A 22,547-nucleotide genomic window follows, 5' to 3' on the forward strand; every position below is an offset into this window, starting at 1 on the left:
CTCCCACTCCCCCTACTTGTGTTCCCTCTCTTGCTTGTCAAATAAATAGAATCTTAAAAGAGAAAAAAGAAAAAAGCTATTATAAATAAATATAAAAAATATACCTGTATAAGATTTTTATTGAAGACATGATTACCATTGCATAAATGCCTGACTGGGAGACTATAAATAAAGGACTTGGTTTTCTCAATTTGAGAAAGGAGAATTTTCTGAAGACAAATGTTTGAAGTTCAAGTACAAGGACTTCACTAATTTCACACGCTGGTATCATCAACAGATTGTGATGAAATGGAAACTACTACTCTTTTTAAGGCAAAATGCTTTCTAACAGGAAAAGTACAAATTAGGCTTTCTGAATCACAAGAGTCTGAACAGAAAGGTAAGGTGGCCAAAAAAAAAAAAAAATCCCAATGTGAAATTAAGAAAAGTGAAAGTTGTATTTCTGGGGATTCTTTTTCACACATCTATGCTTAGTCTAGGTAAGCCTTCCACAGGCATGCGTTTTGCGGCATACAGTTGGTTCTAGTCCTGTGTGAGCCCTGATAAAGATGAACAGCTTTCACGAAACAGCTTTCCTCCATCCCTTCCAGTGGGTGGGGATGAGCCTTGCTCTTGTGGAACCTCATGAATTTCTCAGTTCCACGAAGGTAAGCTTCATGCATGGGTTATTTGCTGAAGCTAATAGTGGGAATGGCTCACAGGAGGTCCCAAACACAGTCTGGTTTTCCAGCCTTCTTGATTCCAGGGGACAAACCACACAGAAAGTTTTAATGGTCCATATGTCTGTGAAGACCTGAAACCGTCCATTTCCTCTCACTATAAAGGCACGGGCAAGGTAGAGACTATGGAGGTAGCCTGATGAGTTGGTGATCTTTACTAAAGGCATCTGAAAACATCTGATTGAGCCTTCCAGTGGGAATGTTCATATCTGCCAGTGTATATAGAGGTGTTAGGCTTGACACAAGATAAGGCACTTAAGGAAAAGGTACTAAGTTCCTGCTGATTTCTTTAAAGTCCATATTATGGGACCCTTCAAGCCTTGCAGAACTTCTTAAGTTCAGCAGCAAATTTGCCACAGTGGTGTTCATTGCATCTAAGCTCTTCTGGTCCACTTTTCAAAAAGCCCTGGCACTTGAAGTAGCCAGACTTTATTTATTATTGTACCCAGCTTTCCAGAATTCAACATGAGGTCAATCTTGCTAATGATGTCAAATAAAGATTAGTTGTCAGTGGGCAACACATAGTCTGCATGCTCATTAAGTCCCTTCATTGCCAAGATCCTGTCATAAGGGAAGGTTATGACATCATCCTCTCAAGAAGGATAAACTGAAGTCATGAAACTGTAGTTCTGGGAATTCACCCTCAAGCACCTTTAAGAGAAATGTGCCAAATCCAGATCCTGTTCCTCCTCCCATGGACTGTCTAGTAAAACACACTGCAAACAATCACAGAGCTCCAAAACTTTTGAGTTTCTCTAAAATCCATTCTTCATAAAGACTGCCAAAAATTTTGTGACCCACAGCCTGATTATTCCGTGAGCCAGAAATATCTTGAGCTGCTTGCTATCAAACATCTCTCAATGGGCCCTGCAGAATTTCATTTACTACTCCTTCCTCCATGTCAATCAAGACAGCTGGCGCTTTCAAAGAACAAAGTTTCCCCTTGGAAATACTGCCACCGTTACCAGCCTCTCTGGCATCCACATTTCTAAAGAAGCTGGTTATTGCCTCATTATAAATTCCTTTCTGGATGGCCTTGGCATGCTCCCTTAGTGCCAGATCCCAGAAGCAGCAGCCCATCTGGTATTCACACTGGGCAACCAGTATGACCACCACTGACTGGGTCGTGCTGTGGCACGGTGGGATCAGGGCACCTGGGAGCCTGAGCCTGCTCTCCTACTCCCAGCCTGGCCCGGCCCACCAACTGCAACCATATTTCTTTTGTCTCTTCTGTAACTCCTAAGGAATCCTGTTTAACTTGTAGCTTTGGAAAGTGAGCTATAGGAACAAAATAAAGAGAGAAAAATCAAAGGAAGATATTATTTAGAGAAAATAGGTCTTAAAATGTTGCCTATAAGTGAGGACTCAGAGACCAGAGAGTTAGTGATTTGCCCAAGATAGTGCAGTCGATTCGTTGCAGAGCCCATGATGGAATATAAGTCTTCTGACACCAAGAATTGGAGATCTTTCCACTTTAAAGGGGATACTACTGCATAGTGAATAACTCGGTTCCTTCTTGGAAGGACCTGCTTCATTTTAAAGACTATCTTCCCCATCCCTGCTCCCCACACTGCTTCTGTTCAAATATTTGGTCAGACATCGTGTTAGTCAGTGTAGGCTGCTGTCACAGGGCACCATAGACTGTGTGGTGTGAACAACAAACATTTATTTCTTACAGTTCCAGAAGGTGGGAAGTCCAAGATCAAAGTACCAACAGGTGTGTGGTTAAGATTGAAAGAGGAGAGAACTGGTCCATTATTGGTCGGTTGAGAGGCATAGTGTAGGAAATAGTTTGTCTTCTTTCCTTTCCAAAAAGGAAAGGAAATGCAGACCCAAAATTTACAGTAAGTAAAAAAGAGCCTCAGCCAAAAAGCATGAGTCCCACGTGAACACTAGCCCTTCTGAAAATTGGTAAATGCCTTCCTGGTTTGAAGACTTGTCTCGTTTTCTCATGTTGAGAGAGAAATTGTCTCCCTCTGGTACCTTCTTTATAAGGGAATTAATACCAGCATGAGGGCCCCTCTCTGATTATCTGATTACCTTCCAAAAGCCTCACTTCCAAATAGAATCACACTGGGGATTAGACTGGATGAACAGCTAAATACTGAATATACTGTATAATAAACAGCAGAAAAGACACTCACAATGATGCTACCCTCTAGTGGCAGAGCATGGCAACACAACTCATAAGACAAAGTACCAGGTTCACATCCAAAAAAACAAGTCAGACCACCAACATTGTTAGAGATAGAGTTTGGGTAATTTTTTAAAATCTTAATTTTTAAAAACTTTAAAATTAAAAAACTATGCCCTTAACTTGCGCTTAAGCTTAACATCAGTTTTAAGCGTAATGTTTTAGACTTCAAAAAAAGGCATATATTTGAACTGGCAAATGTATGCTGAACATAACATGGCAAATGCCAGGGATGAAAATATTATCTCTCCCAAGTTGTATCACGAGCTATAAAATATAGTCAGCTTATTGAGAAACCTGCTGATAATTTGGCTTGGTTAATACCTTTATGCTGTTTTTTTTTTTTTTTTTAAAGATTTTATTTATTTATTTGACAGAGAGATCACAAGTAGACGGAGAGGAAGGCAGAGAGAGAGAGAGAGGGAAGCAGGCTTCTTGCTGAGCAGAGAGCCCGATGTGGGACTTGATCCCAGGACCCTGAGATCATGACCCGAGCCGAAGGCAGCGGCTTAACCCACTGAGCCACCCAGGCGCCCCCCTTTATGCTGTTTTATGGCCCCACACAGGTTGGCAAATTTCCTTAATTGGTCTTTTTGTCATTCATTCCAATATTCCTTAGGTTGGAATGTAGAGTAAACACTCATGGAATAAATCATTTACCAAGTAGTGACTTCTGCATTATTATCTTTGATGTGCTTTAACATATTATATGCCTGTTCTCTAACTAGATCATAAACTCCTTGAGTATCAGATACTATTATTAAGCTTTCTGGGGATTATCGAGCTTATCTGGAAAATGTGTGGTCCTGTTGCAAAGTGACTCCTGTATTATTCAGAGTTCTCCAGAAAAAAAAGGATATATAGGTAATATAATTTAATAATTAATAATCATTAATTAAATATTAATAATAAAAACAATTATACTAAATGGAGAGCTTTAGGGTCCAGAATACTATCTTGTCAAGATAAAAATAGTGGGATGTGGGCACCTGAGTGTCTCTGTCAGTTAAGTGTCTGCCTTTGGCTTAGGTCATGTTCCCAAGGTTCTGGGATTGAGTCCCACATCGGCCTCCCTGCTCAGCAGGGAGTCTGCTTCACTTTCTCCCTCCGCCCCCTCCCTTCTGCATCTCCCTCTCACTCTCAAATAAGCAAATAAAATCTTTAAAAAAATAGTGGGATTTTGGGGTGCCTGGGTGGCTCAGTGGGTTAAGCCGCTGCCTTCGGCTCAGGTCATGATCTCAGGGTCCTGGGATCGAGCCCCGCATCGGGCTCTCTGCTCAGTAGGGAGCCTGCTTCCTCCTCTCTCTCTGCCTGCCTCTCTGCCTGCTTGTGATCTCTCTGTCAAATAAATAAATAAAATCTTTAAAAAAAAATAGTGGGATTTTATGCAGGATATCGAAAATACCAAGTCACCTCCCCTCAGATAATCTTATGATTTCATATTACTATTTTCAGAAGGACTACTGTTCACATGGGACTAGTGTTTTTTGGCAGAGGCTCTTTTTTATTTACTGTAAATTTTGGGTCTGCCTTTCATCTGAATGAGGCTTTTTGGAAAGGAAAGAAGAAAATTAAACTATTTCCTACACTATGCCTCTTAACCGACCCATAACTGACCGATTCTCTCCTCTTTCAATCTTAAACACACACCTGTGACTATCAGCTCAGATTTGGGGGATATGGAAGGTAAGGAATAAAAGAGGAGAAAATGGGAGAAGAAGGATAAGGGAACTAGTCAGAAGGGATGAAGAGGGGAATTGAAGTTCTTTGGATCAAGATGAAGTAAACTTCAAATTAAAAAAGAATTTGAGGGTTCCTTTTCTTTCATCTTCTGAAGCACAAAAGGTTAATTCAGAGTTACATTAATTGGAGTCCAGAATCTTCTATGGATACATATTTTAGTTTCAAAGGCACCAAACTTCAGCTAGTGTTAAGTGAATTACTTCCACAAAATGATTGCTGATTTTTCCTCTATGGAGCAATCAGCCCTCAAGACCTTGTAGAGTCTCAAGATTTAGAACACCTGGGTCTGGAGAACATAGGAGGCACCTGAAGAACAAAGGCATCTAGAGGAGAGGAGAGTGGAAAGGCACAAAGAAAGGTCTGTGAGCTGGTGACTTCCCCTTGGCCCAGGAAAGCTTTTTTGATAACTTTCTCCCCACCCTCCATTGACCACCACGTAGAAACAGAGGTGGGTAAGGTTGTATAGATAAACAAATGGGTGAGCTCAAGGGTTTCTCTGTTAGCAGTGGCTCAGAGTTTTCACTAACAAAGGGGTGGCAAATGGCCACTGGGAGGTTTTCCAGTGGAGAAACTCAGGCTCCTCTCTAAGGAATAGCAGGTGGGGAAGTTGAGATTGGCCTTTGTCATTAGTGTCACGGGAGGTAAGGTAAGCAGGTTTCTGTGTAATTAACTCTCTGTTGGGGTCACAGTCCAGACGGTAGGGAAAGAAAAGAGATTTCAGAATTTCTTGGTGCTTCTGGGTATAAAGTCACTAAGAATCTGTTAAATAAGAAGATAAAATGAAGAATTTCAGTGGTTTCACAGATGACAGAAATATAGGCTCTTTGTGAATTTGGGCAAGCTTATCTGAAAATCTGGCAAGATTTCCATAAACATTAACAAAGGAATGTTCTAGGACACAAACAGGCCATTTAATATCCAGTCATTTGCTGGTTTACTGCAAACTTGATTCTCTTTCTTTGGGAAAATTACCCCTGAGCAGTGATTATAAACTTAAGCAGGCATCAAGTGGGAGGACTAATTAAAACACAGATTGTTAGCCCACTCCCAGACTTTCAGATTCAGTAATTTCCTATCTTATTTAATGGGTTATAATCTTAGAACATTATTTTGATGTTCAAATTGCCAGAGATATTGGAAGAAAGCTGCCTCACTTTGGGGGCAAGAGAAAATGGACCTAGACACTTGATTCTAGTGTGTGTTTTTTTTAAAATTTGAATTTAATTACCTGACATATAGTGGTACATCATTAGTTTTTGATGTAGTGTTCAGTGATTCATTAGTTGTGTGTAACACCCAGTGCCCATCACATCGTGTGCCCTTCTTAATGCCCATCACCTGGTTACCCCTCCCCTCAACCACCTCCCTTTCTGCAACCCTCAGTTTGTTTCCCAGAGTCAAGAGTCTCTCATGGTTTTTCTCCCCCTCTGATTTCTCCTCATTCAGTTTTCCCTCCCTTCCCATATGATCCTCTGCACTATTCCTTATATTCCACATATAAGTGAAACCATATGATAATTGTCTTTCTCTGATTGACTTATTTCACTCAGCATAATATGCTCCAGTTCCATCCATGTTGATGTAAATCATTAAGTATTCATCCTATCTGATGGCTGAGTGATATTCCATTGTATATCTGAACCACATCTTCCTTATCCATTCATCTGTTGAAGGGAATCTTGGCTTCTTCCACATTTGGCTCTTGTGAACATTGCTGCTATGAGCATTGGGGTGCATGTGCCCCTTCTTTTTACTACATCTGTATCTTTGGTATAGTAGTTCAATTTCAGGGGCATAGGGTGGCTCTATTCTTAACATCTTGAGGAATCTTCATACTGTTTTTCAGAGTGGCTGCACCAGCTTGTGCTCCTACTAACAGTGTAAGAGCGTTCCCCTTTCTCCACATCCTCATCAATATTTGTCGTTCCCTGTTTTGTTAATTTTAGCCATTCTAACTGGTGTGAGGTGGTATCTCATTGTTTTGATTTGTATTTCCCTGATGGCAAGTGATGTGGAGCATTTTTTAAATTTATTTTATTTTATTTCATTTTATTTTTTTAAAGATTTTATTTACGTATTTGACAGATAGAGATCACAAGCAGGCAGAGAGGCAGGCAGAGAGAGAGGAGGAAGCAGGCTCCCTGCTGAGCAGAGAGCCCGAAGCGGGGCTCGATCCCAGGACCCTGGGATCATGACCTGAGCCGAAGGCAGAGGCTTTAACCCACTGAGCCACCCAGGTGCCCCTGGAGCATTTTTTTTTTATGTGTCTATTGTCTATTTGTACGTCCTCTTCAGAGAAATGTCTGTTCATGTCTTCTGCCCATTTCTTTTCTTTTTTTTTTTTAAAGATTTTATTTATTTGACGGAGAGAGATCACAAGTGGGCAGAGAGGCAAGCAGAGAGAGAGAGAGAGAGGAGGAAGCAGGCTCCCTGTGGAGCAGAGAGCCCGATGCGGGACTCAATCCCAGGACCCTGAGATCATGACCTGAGCTGAAGGCAGAGGCTTAACCCACTGAGCCACCCAGGTACCCCCTTCTGCCCATTTCTTGACTGGATTATTTGTTTTTTGGGTGTTGAATTTGAGAAGTTCTTTATAGACCTTTGATACTAGCCTTTTATCTATAGTGTCATTTGCAAATATCTTCTCCCATTTCATAGGTTGCCTTTTAGTTTTGTTGTCTGTTTCCTTGATATTCAGTTTTATCCAATTTTCATGTGGAACGAAAAACTTAGGCCTTCGGTGTTGGCATTCCCATCCCCTTGCTGTATTTCTAATTTTTTTCCAGAGTCCCAGAAAGGGGAGATGGGGCTATCACTCACACAGAGGGTACCCAAGTAAGAGGTGGGGAGCTCTCATGATGTGTTAACCTAGAACCAACAGGTTCTGATATACCAAGGGAAAGACGGCAGTTCTGCCCCTGAGGGCTTGGTGCTTGGCTTGCTGGAGTAAGTGCTGTAATGGTTGGCTAACATGTCTCCATCCCCTGGCTGACTGAGATACCTTCATTCCAAAGAGCAGACTGCTCACACATGTGTAATATGCCCCAGGAGCTGGCCTAGATCCAAAGACTACTGCACAACCGCCCTGTTCCAAACACTTGAGCAGTAGCCGTGAGCATGTATCAGCTACATACATCTGAATCACTCACTGCCGCTTCTATCCACTGATGGGAAAGGAAGGAAAATCTGATCAAACCAGCAGCTTTTGTTCTCTTTCTAAAGGAAGAATTCTAGCTTCTTTTGTTCCCTGTTTTTAAAAATTTTAATTCTACTATGGTTAACACACAGTATTATATTTTTTTCAGGTGTACAATATGTGTGCTTAAGATTAATGGGATGTCACTGTTTCAGGGCCTATGGAGGCCAGAACTAGAGAATATATGTATGTTAATGTATGATATATATCAAACAGGCACACATATACATTTGTGTATATATACAGTTTTGCATCTATTTATTTTTATGTAAAATGTATTTATTAAATATATATTGAAATAGATATTATTATTAACATATATAGAAAACCAAGAGTTTGTATTGATACATATATCCATCTCCAAGATAACACCGTAAGTTTCTATTTTTTTAAGTCACAACAAAGTTATTTAGCTCAAAATTAGAAATAAGAAGTAATATCATACCCCTTCTTTCCCTTGAAACACTTGACTTTGTTGCTGTCATCAGTTTTCCTCTTTTGGATAAGAAGTTCATGACTATATTTATGCATTTATCTGATAGCCATTTCCCTTAAAAGATACTGTTTCCTTCAGAATTAGCTCCCTGTAGCTTTTCTTTCTCCATGTTTCTGATGACCTGTTTTGAAATTCTTTTTTTTTTTTTTAAGATTTTATTTATTTAATTGAGAGAGAGACCACAAGAGAAAAAACACAAGCAGGGGGAGTGGAAGAAGGAGAAGCAGGCTTCCCCCTGAGAAGGGAGCCCAATGCTGGTCTCGATCCCAGGACCCTGGGATCATAACCTGAGCTGAAGGCAGACACTTAATGACTGAGCCACCCAGGTACCCCCTGTTTTGAAATTCTTACGGAATTCAAGTTTTGTTTCTTTCCAAATTAGTGACTCCCTTCTCTTAGAGTAAGGAACTTGGCTCTCATTATTCTTATATGTTTACCTATTTGATTTATTATCCTGTATGTAACTAATCTCTGATCTTCAGCCCCACCCTACCTATATGTGGACACTCTTCTTTCTTTGCTTGGGGTCTGCTCCTTATTATAGGTTGCAACTCCATGTGGATACCCTCCTCACTTAACTATGGCTCTGAATTCCCACACCAACCAGCCCATGCATGCAGATGCCCTGGGACACTTCTTGGTCTCTAAAGGAATGCCCTCCTCTCCCTGCTCTGGCTTTGATTTCCCACAATTGGCTCTCTCTTGCCGGAAGGTCTTCCTCACCCCTTGGTTGTGAGGCTGTCCCTCCCCATCACATAGATGCCTCATTCACTCTTCTTGGAATCTGACATTTCATGACAGGCTCTCTAACACCCTTTGCCCTCCCCTATTGGGCTGTGACATCTGCTCTGGTCTATTGCTCATCTCTACCCCCACTATAGACACTGCCTTGTTCCTCTTCAACTAATGACTTTAGGGCTGAAATTTTCAGGAAGGGAAGGCCTTAGCTAGGTTGTTTAAAATATGAAGAAATGGAGGTTCAGATGCTTATGTGGCTTGTCCAGGGTCACTGAGCAAATGAGACATTGTCAGTACAAATTCAGGTATTCCTGAGTATAAGCTGTGTGAGGGCTGGTACTTGCCTCTCTTGTTCACTCTGTCATCCTCAGTACCTAGTACAGTGTCTGCATTGAGTAGAACAAATGACAAATGAATTATTCCCTGTTCAGATCTTTTCCTTTTCCTGTTCCTTTTTGTGATCTTGATATATGTGTGTGGGCATAAAATTGATGTCTATATATTTGTTTATAACCAATAGAAATTCATGCCCTTATATGAATGTCAACATCTAAATATCTGTTCCTAGGAATTTATTCTATTCCATAAATTTCTTGAGTTCCTAGCTGGATAGTTGGCATATAAATGAAAATATAAAAATACTAAGAAGCTACAGCCATTATAACATCTCAGGATTCCAGCACTTCCATTGAGTAAGGAAGAGAAAATGTCTGAGAACCACTAAAGTCAGTTTTTCAGTCACCAGACTACAGCCCTTTCAAAATATTTGAAATACAGCAAGTGAAAAATACCATCACCATATGGCTGACGTGGGCACCATGATCATCAGTTCCTTTAGTTACTCCGCTCAACTAAGTAAGATCTTTCTGCAGATAATCATGCATGTCAGGGTCTCCAAAACACATTCTGAAAAATTGCTATCTCTGCAAAATTCTTGAGAAGGGGATTCTGTGGTCAACACTGGGATCTCAACAATTCACAATGTATGTGAGCATATTACAGGCTCTCACAGGGGCTCCTGGATGGCTCAGTCAGTTGGGAGTCTGCCTTCAGCTCAGGTCATAGTTCTAGGGTCCTAGAATCGAGTCCTGTGTCGGGCTCAGTGAGGAGTTTGCTTCTCCCTACCCACCCCCTGCTCATGCTTGTGTTCATTCTCTCTCTCTCACTCTGAAATAAATAAACAAAATCTTAAAAATAAATAAATAAAGGCTAGGAAATTCTAGAGTTGAAGAAAACTATAACCTTTATGTAACCCAATGTCATTCAAATTTGCATAACCGGAGAGCTCCTGTTTAGAGTAATACCTGCCCAAGTCTCTTTTCCTCATTCATACAATGGGCAAAAATACCTGTTACAGGATAAATGAGATAAAGATACGTAAAGTGCATAGCACAGTGTTTGGTATATTCTAGGTACTTTGTAAGTGCTACTTCCTTTCTTAGACATTATTTATTTAAAATGATCCATTTTATTGTTGAAAGAATAATAGATATATTTGTTATTATTATAATTGAAAAAATAGTAAATGCAAAGTTAAAACTTCGAGTCATAAAGGGTACAAAATGAAAAATGAGTTTCAGACTCCTCTCAGACCACCAAGAGGAATTATTTTAAATGTACCCTTCCCAACATTTTCAGTGCATATACATGCAGACAGCCCAGAAACAGATTTCTAGAAATCTCTTCACAGCAAGTGAAATGATTTGAATTCATTTATGTTGTGCAGCTGCAGCAGTACCTCTGAGTTCTTCCATGTTGGGGTAAATCGATGTGTTTTTCTGAACTCCTTGGGTGGGGCAAAGGTTAGAACCTACCTACGTTCATGTCCCCTAAAGCAGTATTTTGATAAAGGAAGTATTAGAGAGAATAGGGAAACATATAGTTGTTTTGGGGGTTGAAAAAGTCAGCTTAAATGTGTCCTCTTTTGTAAAATATTTCTTAATCCACCAGGAACAGGACTCTGATTGAAGTGAAGAATATTCATTCTTCCATTCTTTCAGTTAATGATGGAGCAGGGGTCGGGGGAGAGAACATGAGAGCCTGGGCAGGGGAGGGTCAGAGCGGCAGCTGCCAAGATACCCGTTTACATTGATCTAGATGGTGAACTAGGCTGCTAGGGCAGTTGCAACAAACCCAACTGAGTGGCTTAAGCAACAAAAATTTATTGTCTCACAGTTGTGGAGGCTAGAAGTCCAAAATCAAGGTGCCAGCAGTGTTGGTTCCTTCTGAGGGCTTGGAGGGAAGGCTCTGTCCCAGGCCTCTTTCCTTGGCTTGTGGACAGCCATCTCCTCCCTGTGTGTCTTCCTAAATTCTTTCCTCTCTGCATATCTCTGTGCAAATTTCCTCTTCTTAGGACACCAGTTTCACTGGTTTAGAGCCTGCTCTCATGGCCTCATTTAAACTTGCTCACGTCTGTGATGACTCTATCTCCAAATAAGGTCACATCCTGAGTCACAGGGATTAGAACTTCAATATAGGAATTTTTAGGGAGATGCAATTCAGCCCTTAATAGGTGGATTGCAGTACTGGGATTTCGTGCTTTTCAAAACTCACCTGAGCTAGTAAAGCCCAGTCACCAACTGCAGCTTTCAAAATGTGGGCTCCTTTAAAGAGGTGCAAAGACTACAAATGTGTGTGTGTGTGTGTGGCACTGCTTAAACCCCTTGTTGACAAGAGGGTTCTGTGTGGCCTTAAGCACTTGTTAGTCTACTTCTGCTAGATCCCCCTAAAACCAAAGTGTAAGAAGGTGACTTGGTTTCTTTTATTTTTTGCTCCCTTCCCCACCTTCTTGCTTATCTGAACATTTATACTTTGACCCTGTTAACTATACCCTCCCTTTCTTCTTTATGACGCTCAGTTATCTTCTCTTCCCATGATTCCAATCTCTTCCTTCATATTCTCATTCAGTGAAGGATGAGGAAATAGCAGTGAGAGCACGTACCTTTCATTAGATGATTCAAACTGCATCCTGCCTGATTAACCTAAAAAGTCCTAAGAAATGAGGAATTCTGCCTGACAGATCACTGAAAGGAGGAATTATTTTTTATGTTTTAGAATCATTTCTGATTCACCTTCTTGGCTCAAGAAGAAAGACACTAGTTGTTTTTTTGCCAGGGGTAGATTTGTGGCTTCCATGGCTTCCTGCCGGGCATGTGACCTCAAGGTGCTAGTGGCCATTGTGTGTGGACTGCTGACGACCATTGTTTTGGGACTGGGCATCTGGACAACTGTGATTAGAATCCAGAAAGGTAATATTGTTTATGGTTAACTATGTTATGTTTATCTTTAACTTGTTACGTTGAACTAAAGTCAAGAGAAGGTATTGAGCCTCTGTCCCTGACACCTAATGCACCGGTACTACAAATAGCCATGTCTGGGCTGAGGCTGCCCACCAAGGTTTAATGTGTGAATTACAACAGGCAAGGGTCCGTGGATGGCTAGCACATAGTGGCACACACATGACTATGAATATCTGTGTGTGAGTGGGCAGGGTGAGGAATTACCTACTTTAATTAGCCTCTTCTTGTTCTTTTAACTCCTGACTGGATACCAGCTTAATTAAAATCATTAAGAACACATGTTTGGGTTTGTTTAGCTAAATCCAAGAAAGATAAATAATTATGGACACACACAGATGGACGCACCTAATCAAACATGTGCAGAATGGAATTTCATCTCAAGAAGAAAGTTTAGGAATGTTCTCACTGGGATTGTAAATAAAATCTTATGGTTTGTGCACAAAGTTCTCACTTTCCAAGTGTGAAAAATGACTCGAAAATGAAGATTACTTAGAAAATGATTTTTTCTGGTTGTTCAACAAATACTTGTTAGTAAACGGCTATGTGCTAGAGCTGACCCTGGAAGGTGGGAGGGGGAGCAGTGGTGTGTAAAACAATGGTGTTAGCGGAACCCCCCCCACCCAGAAACTCACAACAAAGACTTTTTATGACCCCAGAGCTGGTTCCCTTGGGCTGCACAGGTTCTCCATAAAGGGATTCAAAGCTGGGTGTGCTGAGTATTCCCTTCTGAAACAAACAGAGACAGACTCTAATAAAACTCAATAAATATGGGTAAATAAAACCCATCCGCAGGGCAGAAAGAGGGGTGATCTGCCCTCGAGAAGGTAACTGAGGAGGACAGAAGGTTGGGAGAGCAGGCAGAAGTCCAACAGATAGCTGCAAACATCCATTGTTGGGGACAAAAGAAGGTAAATATATTAGCTGTTGATGGAGTGGTAGCTGAGAAGGGATCTGATTGTCCTTCCCTCTCCCCATCCCTCAGAACATCATTTACAAAATATTATACTAACAGGATTTGGATAATTAGCATGAGAAAATTTGCCAGAACAAAAACAATAAAATTTAAGCTTGAGAAAATGTGTTTTTGATTTGCTTATTTCTTTATTTGTTGGTTTAAGTTTTGTTTACAGTTAAAAAAATTTCTGAACTAGAGGTTTCACCCTATTAAGGCTGCTAAATTTGTAAGACTTTATTTAAAGAGCATATTTTCAAGGAATCTTTGTTTCCTTCCTCTCTCCCTCCTTTCCATTATATGACATCTACTTTAAAAGGGAAATTTGTGGTGAGTAATAAAGGACACAGGTACAATAGAACCATCAAAATAAGGACCAACATATAAAACATTATAAGGAAGAAAACAGAGGGAGTTGCTAAAAACAAATACAAAACATAATCCCTGAGACATATCTCTGAACTTCCTGAGGGCTAAGACTTCAAATGAAGCATAATAAGCAACAAAAAAACCCCTTGTTTAACCCTTGTTTAACCCTTTTGTTTAACGGTAAAAGCATATCAGCTCCTCAAAAAAGAGATAAATGTGTTCTTGCTCTGAATTTTTCTTAAAAAATGTTTTATTTGATTGTAATTGACATACAATGTTACATTATTACATTAACTTCAGGTGTACAAATGATTTGACAAGTTTATGATTTATGCTTATCTCATTTAATCCTAACAACTACTTTTGAGGCAGTTATTACTATATCCATGAAATTGATGGGGAAAAGGCTCAGAAAATGTTGTCAAACTTACTTAGCTAGAGAGTGTTGGGTCTGGATTTAAATCTAGATTATTCTGACTTTTCCTTTTCACTCCCGCATATTCTGTCTTCCTAGAGGGATGACAAGGGTAACTCAATCAATGAATTTGTCTGTCTCTCCTTTTTTTTTTGGGGGGGGCATCTTTGCCCAAAAACCCTAATTCATAAAGATAAGCAATAACCAGTAGAATGTTTTGCTAGGCAAGGTTAGGCACTTTGGTAAGTCACGTTGTTTGTCTTCAAGTCAATAAGATCTACATTATTAATGCTGCTTATAAAATGTAGGTTAATATGTTCACTTTTCAGGTTTTCTGAGTCTTTAAATGGTGTTTATAGACTTTTGGAGTAACTGCTATAACTTTGCCACGTTCTTTTAGGTCTTGCCAAAATACTTCCCTCAGCTTCGCAAAATTATAAGATTATCTGCTGTTAAACTTCTAGTCTAGAACAGTGAAAGAGACTATATTCAGACTGCATTCCTGGAAAACTGCTCATGTTCTAACAGCTTTCCTCCTGGTGACTGACTTTAATGGAAAGATTTCTCACATTCACATAAGCCCCAATATCTACTGGCCATCAAACAAGCCATGAATGAACTTATCTTTAATTATCCTAAGTATAATTATTCATTTTTTAAAATGAATCATTCATTTAAATATCAAACAAGTGGTTCAAGACATAACCTCTAGAATGCCAATGATCTTCTGTGTAGTAGAGAAAAGCTTTTTATTCTCCTCCTCCTGCTTAATAAGGCCTCTGGTGAAAGGTCATGATTTAAAACCCTAGTGCAAATGAAGTTGATAGCATTTCATGGAAGCAGAGAGGACTTCTTTCAGAATTGCCAGAATAATATTTGGCATTTTTATACCACTGATGAAAATATTAAATAATAATGATCTTTTTTTTTTTTTTTCCACCAAAGCATCATAATGAGATACATTGTCAGGTATAACACTTTCTCTGTCTAGGCTTTCAGGAATAAGATATCCTATGCTTCTGAAGTTTTGTTTGGTAAAGAAAATTTTCAAAACTATTGATGACTCTTGCAATTTCCAAAAGAAGCTCTAGTCTTGTAGTTCTTCTATGATGATGTCAGTTTATTGGAACACTCTTCACCCAGAGTTTCGCATGGCTGTCTCTTTGATCATATAGGTCTCAGGTAAAATGTCACCTCCTCAGAGAGATCTTTTTATCCACTCAGTCTAAGGTTGTCATTCTATTTGCTCTCTTTTATGTGTACTTTGTTCATGGCTTTTATCATCTGATAATCTCTCACTTAATTCTACTTGTTTGCTCAATGTCTCCCCATTCCTAGAATAAAAGCCCCAAGAAAGCCGTGAACTGACTTATTAATCTGCATTCCCTGCACCAAGCAGAGTACTTGGAATATAGTTGCCAATACATAGCTGATGAGCAAATGAAAGAATCACATGAAAACAAGAAACTGGACTAAACATTGTGAAATAGTTGCCTTCAGAAACGAAAGAATATTGCTCCCAATTCCTTGTAATTTGTGTCAAAATATTAAGATAAATGTTATTATGGATTTGTTTTCAGCAGTTAAGCAACCACCATTTTAGTTTTCTTCCTCTGTTCCAAGCCATGCAACACTCTAACCATTTCCAGAACTTGGGCTTCATTAAGATCTCTCCAGTTGTGTATGGCCTCTCTTGTTTGGCAGTGTGATCAGCAATCTTGTAGGATGCTTTCATGTTGGAGCAAATCAAAGTTTTGCCAGAACTCTAATCTTTTCACATTAAGCATTTAATCAAATAATATGCACTGTGAGTAATGTGTTTTCAGAAAGGACAAAAATAAGGTGTTCTATCTATGTTGCATTTGTGTTCCCAGTAGCAATGTAACCTTGTAATTCAAGAAGCAGCATGGCTTTTTGGTCCAATCATACTTGATGAAAGTAAAATGAAATATAATTAAGTTTCATTGTACATCTTTCTCTTGACATTTTCCAACTTGAACTAGGCCTGATGTAAACATAGACAGATGTCCATAATCATAACATAGGGGATGTTTTACTCAACTCTTAGGGAGAATAGCTTTTCATAACATATTAGCATTGATGACAATGCCTTATTGAACCATATCCTGTTTCTCTTCTAGATTATAAAATTCCTCTCTGCCATCCCGAGTGCCTTTCCAACCTCTCTCCAGATGCTCTGACCTTCATTTCCTATCACAGGATTCACTTATGCTTCAGGCCAACAAGAGACTTTAGTAGGTTGTAATATTCCCAAACCCCAAGGTCAAACTTCATAGCATTGAAATTCTTGCATAGCAGGAAATGTGGATTGTGCGGAAATGTCAAGGAGAGTTTATTGATTCTCAGAAAATAATTTGTACACAGATGCTTGACTTTTGTTTTACTCAATTACAGTACTTCCTCAAGAGGCAAACTTGATAATAAATCAAACTATGGAACTGCTCCTGGAGTACAGTTTGCATTTGGGGTTTCAAAAAAAAAAAAAGGTCCAGGTGGAAAAGGTTGGTTTTAGACAGCTATAGCATTATTTAGTCTTAATCTCTATTCTGCTCCTTTACCAGTCTCCCTTCTCACTTCCTCATGTAACCACTATCTAAATTAAACCAAACCAAACCAATTCAAACCAAACCAAAACAAATAAATCAATTACTATGAAAGGGAAGGGAGTTGTTTTGGAAGGAATAAATTTTGTTATGTAATTGGCTGAGGGACATGAATTATTTTAACATCACTGACGTTTAAACTGCTGATCCCGTTTTCAAAGTCACTTTCTTTCTTTTATTTATTTATTTATTTTATAAACATATATTTTTATCCCCAGGGGTACAGGTCTGTGAATCGCCAGGTTTACACACTTCACAGCACTCACCATAGCACATACCCTCCCCAATATCCATAACCCCACCCCCCTCTCCCAACCCCCTCCCCCCATCAACCCTCAGTTTGTTTTGTGAGATTAAGAGTCACTTATGGTTTGTCTCCCTCCCAATCCCATCTTGTTTCATTTACTCTTCTCCTACCCCCTCAACCCCCCATGTTGCATCTCCTCTCCCTCATATCAGGGAGATCGTATGATAGTTGTCTTTCTCCGATTGACTTATTTCGCTAAGCATGATACCCTCTAGTTCCGTCCACGTCGTCGCAAATGGCAAGATTTCATTTCTTTTGATGGCTGCATAGTATTCCGTTGTGTATATATACCACATCTTCTTTATCCATTCGTCTGTTGATGGACATCTAGGTTCTTTCCATAGTTTGGCTATTCAAAGTCACTTTCTTAAACTAAGAGGTTAGGACCTTGGCTTAGTGGATTTTTCCTTGATTTACAGGTATTAGTTTTCCTTAAAATTCTGAATACAACCACCACCCATAGATCTTTTGATAATATATTTCTTGAAGAACATTTGGTAGAAAATATGGTGGTTAGGAGTGTGCACATTGAGAATTGGGGTGGGGGGGAAATACAGATGTAGAAAGAAAGGAAAAGTTCTAGATCCTGACTGCCTTGTTGAAACACAAATGTCACCACTTACCAACGGAATAAATCTGAGCAAGTTATTCAACATTTCTGCACTTCAGATTTCCTATTAAGGGAGCAATAATATACCTAACTTACAGAGCTGTCATTAAATGATTTAATGAGTTAATTACAAGTTTAAGATGACATATAGGACACTATAAGCACTCAACAAATGTTAAATCCGTTTTTTAATTTATGAATTTTTAGATAATTTAGTGCATAGTTTTTATTTATTTATTTTTTAAAAAATTTTTTAGTGCATAGTTTTCTCCATTCCCTGATTATACCTTGAATAGATGCCATTGACTTATATTGGACCTTTGGATTGAAACTCAGCTTTTCAAACTGAAGGTTCAACTGATGGATTTATTTAAAAAATATTTTTAAAGATTTATTTATTTTTATTTGAGAGATAAGCTCGTGCACATGGGGGAAAGGAGAGTGAATGGGAGAGGGATACAGACTCCCCTTTCAGCACAGGCAGTGTGGAGTCTGAGGTGGGGCTGGATCTCTCCACCCTGATATTGTGACCTGAGCTGACCTGAGCGGAAACCAAGAGTCAGACCCAGCTCCGAGTGAACCACCCAGGTGCCCCTCAACTGATCAGTTTAAAACAGAAACAGTTCTATGAACTGCTATATCATCCTGCATTAAAAAAATATTTATACTATGCTACATCATCAGGGAAAAATTTTATTAAAATATATAACCAGTTTATTGAAATATGTAACCATGTAGTTCTTTTTGAATAGCTTTTACCTTAAGGAAAAAATGAAACCTTATGTATTTTGTTTGTTTAAAATTTTTAGTGTTCCTTTTCACAATGGAATAACTTTCCTGAATATTGTCTTCTCATTTAAAAGGAATCTTCTTCCTCATCCAAATGTTTCAAATTCCTGGTCTGGGACAAATGACAGATGCCAAGATGTTAAAACCCTAAGAATTGGAGCCAGACTCTTGAGCCTTCTGATGGAATTTCTTTGACTAAGGAAAGATATTTTTAATCTTGCACTTAATTAAACTAGACTTTTCACAACAGATTCTAATTTGTCTAGTTTAGGAGAGGAAATGAAATTCATGTTTTCCATTTGGAAGTTTTAGTATTTTATGCTACTTTCTCAGGCAGCATGAAGTGTTTTACATTATGTTCTGCATTTAACTGTCCATGTTGTGTGGTAAAGATATTGAAAATAAGGCTAATATTTCTGGAAATATTACTTATTATAATTTGAGAAAATGTAGGGAAATATTAATATTATACTGGTGTTATAAAAGAAAAATACTACTATTAAACATATTTCAGTGTGTTGATCCTCAAGTAACTTGAAGCTGATGCTTACCCTCTGTGTTTCCCTGTGGTAAAGGTAGTACTATTAGGAGAGGGCGGGAGCACTTAGTTAGTGCTGAAGGGATCTGAGTTAATCCACTCAGCTATCAATTAGTTACTAGTCTGGAACAAGTTAATCTTTATATAGAAGATAGGCTTTATGTAGAATGGGGATGTTGGGCTAATGAATAACTAATGTCATTTTTATGAGCCCATAGGTTTAAAAACTAGTTAAATGAAAGAAACAAAGCTCTTATTCTTTCTGGGTCTGATTTTTTCTTTACTTAAAAACAGAGATTTAAAAATACGAATACTACCTTTATTATATTTTGTGGGTAATTCAGGTATTTCAGTGGACAGGGTCTTGAACTGTGGAGCAAAAGGTGTTAAAATTGTGATTATGACAGAGGAATGGTAGCTCAGCCTGGGCTTGATACCCTCAACCAAAATGCAAATGCCAAAGAGGCCAGTCAACAAACATTTGCTGAGTACCATCCATGCATCTGTCATCGAACTAGGCCTGGAGATAAAAGAAATAAAAGAAAGTCAATTCTAAGGAAGGCTGTTTGGCGGTAATGAAAAGAACAACGTAATGGAACGGAAATTAAAAACAGAACAAAACAGGAGCAGACATCAAAAAAACCAAAAGCTAGGGGTGCCTGGGTGGCTCAGTCAGTTGATTATTCGCCTTCAGCTCAGGTCACGTTCCCAGGGTCCTGGAATCAAGCCCGGCATTCGTCATCAGGCTCTCTGCTCAGTGGGGAGCCTGCTTCTCCCTCTGCCTGCTGTTCCTCCTGCTTGTACACTCTCACTCTTTCTCTGACAAATAAATAAAATCTTTAAAAAAGTAAAGAAAAGAAAGGAAACCAAAAGCTAGTTTTTTGAAAAGATAAATTTAAGTAGGTAAATATCTGGTGAGATTTGTCGAGACAAAAAGGCATAATTAAGCAATATGTACAAAAATAAAGGGGGTCACAACACAGGTACGATAACAAAGATTTAAGCAAAAGTCAGGTGGGAATCCCCACCCGGGGCCTGCGTCTCCCCTTCCAGTGATCCTCTGCATCTAGGTCCTCTGCTGGGCTTCCAGGGATTGTGGGTGCTTCCCCCTCACCCCAAGGTTGGCCTCTCAGGGGACAGCAGCACGTTCCCTGAGGAGTGGCCATTCATGGCCTGGTGGTGTAATCTGGGGTGTCTGCAGGTATGAGCACAAAGCATCCTGGGAGTGGGACTGATACAGGCTGGGGAGAAAGGGGGCAGATGCAGCTGGGGTTCCTTGCCACATTCTGATTTAGAACTCCAAGGAATCTACAGTTCCTAAATTCAAACCTGCCTTCCAGGTCCTTATAAAGGTATGTTTATCATGGCATTAGAATCAAGCACGTAGACTTTACTTGGCAGCCTAGCTTAATTTATAAGTTTTACATTTATTTTTATATAATGGTATATAGATCTTCACTGTGTTTGTCCCAGACTCTGCATATAGTTGCCTTGCTAGTGAAAATTCAGATTAGTATAACCCTTAAGGGGTAAGCTGGAAATAACTGTCAGAATGACAAAAGTGTACTCTTTGGCTCAGAATTCCAATTCTGGGAATGTATTCATTCTCTAGATTGATTTGTACAATTGCAAGGTAGAATATGTACAGGGCAGTTTTGGAACAACAATTGAGAACAACACAAGTGTCTGTCAATAAGGGGTCAGTTAAATAGATCAGTTAGGGTATTTCCATACAATGGCCTATAATATAATTGTAAAAGGAGACGAAGTTCTCTACCAACTGTTGCGGAAAGATTTTCAACATTCATTGTTAATTGCAAGAGCAAGCTACAGAAAAGAGAGGAAGAAAATAAGACTATAGATTCATATTGCTTGTACTGAAAAAAAGAAAGTTGGGAAAAAATGAATAGTTGTGTATATTTAGGGATGAGAGCAAGATTATATACCTTTGTATGTTATGTTTATTTTCCAACTCTGTGAATGTATTGCCTATTAAAATATATAATAAATCAGTGATTAAGAAAACCTAATAAGGGGCACCTGCGTGGCTTAGTTTAGCCTCTGCCTTCAGCCCAGGTCATGATCTCAAGGTCCTGGGATCAAGCCCCACATCGGGCTCTCTGCTCAGTAGGAGCCTGCTCCCCCTCCCCACCACCTCTCTGCCTACTTGTGATCTCTCTCTCTCTGTCAAAATACATAAATAAATAAAATCTTAAAAAAAAAACCCTAATAAAATAATAAGCAAATACCATGGCAAACCTTACCCTAGCTAATATAAAAATTTTGGCCAGGTGGGGATTTTCTTAAAAAAAAAAAAAAAAAAAATGCACGCGTGTGCGCGCGCGCGTGCGCGCGCGCGCACACACACACACACACACACACACACACATATAAAAGACCAAATTTACTCCCAAAAGAAGGGAAAAAACCTATATAGAACTGCAACAATTAAAGTAATGAATTAAGAGTAAAAAAACAAAACAAAACTGCATGCAAATGCTGTATATAGATTATACTACATATAATAATAGTATGAAATATGTTGCAAAAGATAAATGACAATTTCCCTATAGGATTACCTCTGGGTATGGAGGAAAAATAATGTTGACAGAAAGGAGTACAAAGATTTTCAGTTCTTTCTGTAAAGTTTTATTACATATATATTTTTTTAAATCTGAAGCAAATCTGAGAGAAAGATACTATCCTTTAAAACTGGCTTTGGGTAGTGGGGGATGTTTTATACTCTGTATGTTGTGTATTTGAAACATTCTACAATTTAAAAAGATTCAGGTATTCCCTTTGGTTACACAGAGAAGTTTGTCACATAACAATTACAATTAAATCTCTCTTGGTAGAACTTAAGCTCTTTGAGGTCCGGATCTGTATCTTTTTTTTTTTTTTTTTAATACTAAGACTTTATTTTTCAAGAAGTTTCAGGCTACAGTAAAATTAAGCAGAAAGTATAGAGTTCCCATTTCTTCCCTCTCTCATCAACCCTTCCCCTCCATATCTTTCTTTATTCTTAATATCTTACACTAGTGGGTTGCTTTTGTTATAATTAATAAGCCAATATCAATACACCATTAATTAAAATGCATTTTACATTAGGGTTCATTCTTTGTGTTGTAGAGTTTTGTGGATTTTGACCAATACATGATGGCATGTATCTACTGTTACAGCATCCTACAGAATAGTTCACTGCCTTGAAAATCTTCTGTGCTTCACCTATTCATTCCTTCCCCCCTCTCCCAAACCCCTGTCTTTTTACTGTCTATAGTTTTGCCTTTTCCAGAGTGTCTTATCTGGAAGGATACAGCATATAGCCTTTTCAGCCTTCTGAAAGCTTCTTTTACTTAGTTAAATGTATTTAAGATTCCTCCATATCTTTAGGGGTTTCATAGCTCATCTCTTTTTATGGCTAAATAATATTCCATTGTTTAGATAGACCACAGCTTCTTTTTTTTTTTAAATCCATTTACCTATTGAAGGACATTTTGTTTGCTTCCGGTTTTTGGTGATTATGTATTCAGCTGCTGTAAACATTTATGTGTAGCTTTC

General features: G+C 38.9%; 1 protein-coding gene and 1 pseudogene across 1 annotated transcript in view; one reads left to right on the forward strand and one right to left on the reverse strand.

Moving 5' to 3' along the window:
• Positions 1 to 456: 456 nt before the first annotated feature.
• Positions 457 to 12,053, reverse strand: LOC125095873 (tubulin epsilon chain-like; annotated as a pseudogene).
• The window catches only part of ADGRG7 (adhesion G protein-coupled receptor G7), a 69,966-nt gene continuing 59,430 nt past the window's right edge, over positions 12,012 to 22,547 (forward strand). Inside the window, exon 1 of the mRNA XM_047723209.1 lies at positions 12,012 to 12,334. Within this exon, the coding sequence (XP_047579165.1) occupies positions 12,220 to 12,334 (115 nt within the window). The 5' untranslated portion in view covers positions 12,012 to 12,219. The remainder of the gene's footprint in view (positions 12,335 to 22,547) is intronic.

Source organism: Lutra lutra, chromosome 1 (genome assembly GCF_902655055.1).
Source record: "Lutra lutra chromosome 1, mLutLut1.2, whole genome shotgun sequence".
Lineage (NCBI taxonomy): Eukaryota > Metazoa > Chordata > Mammalia > Carnivora > Mustelidae > Lutra > Lutra lutra.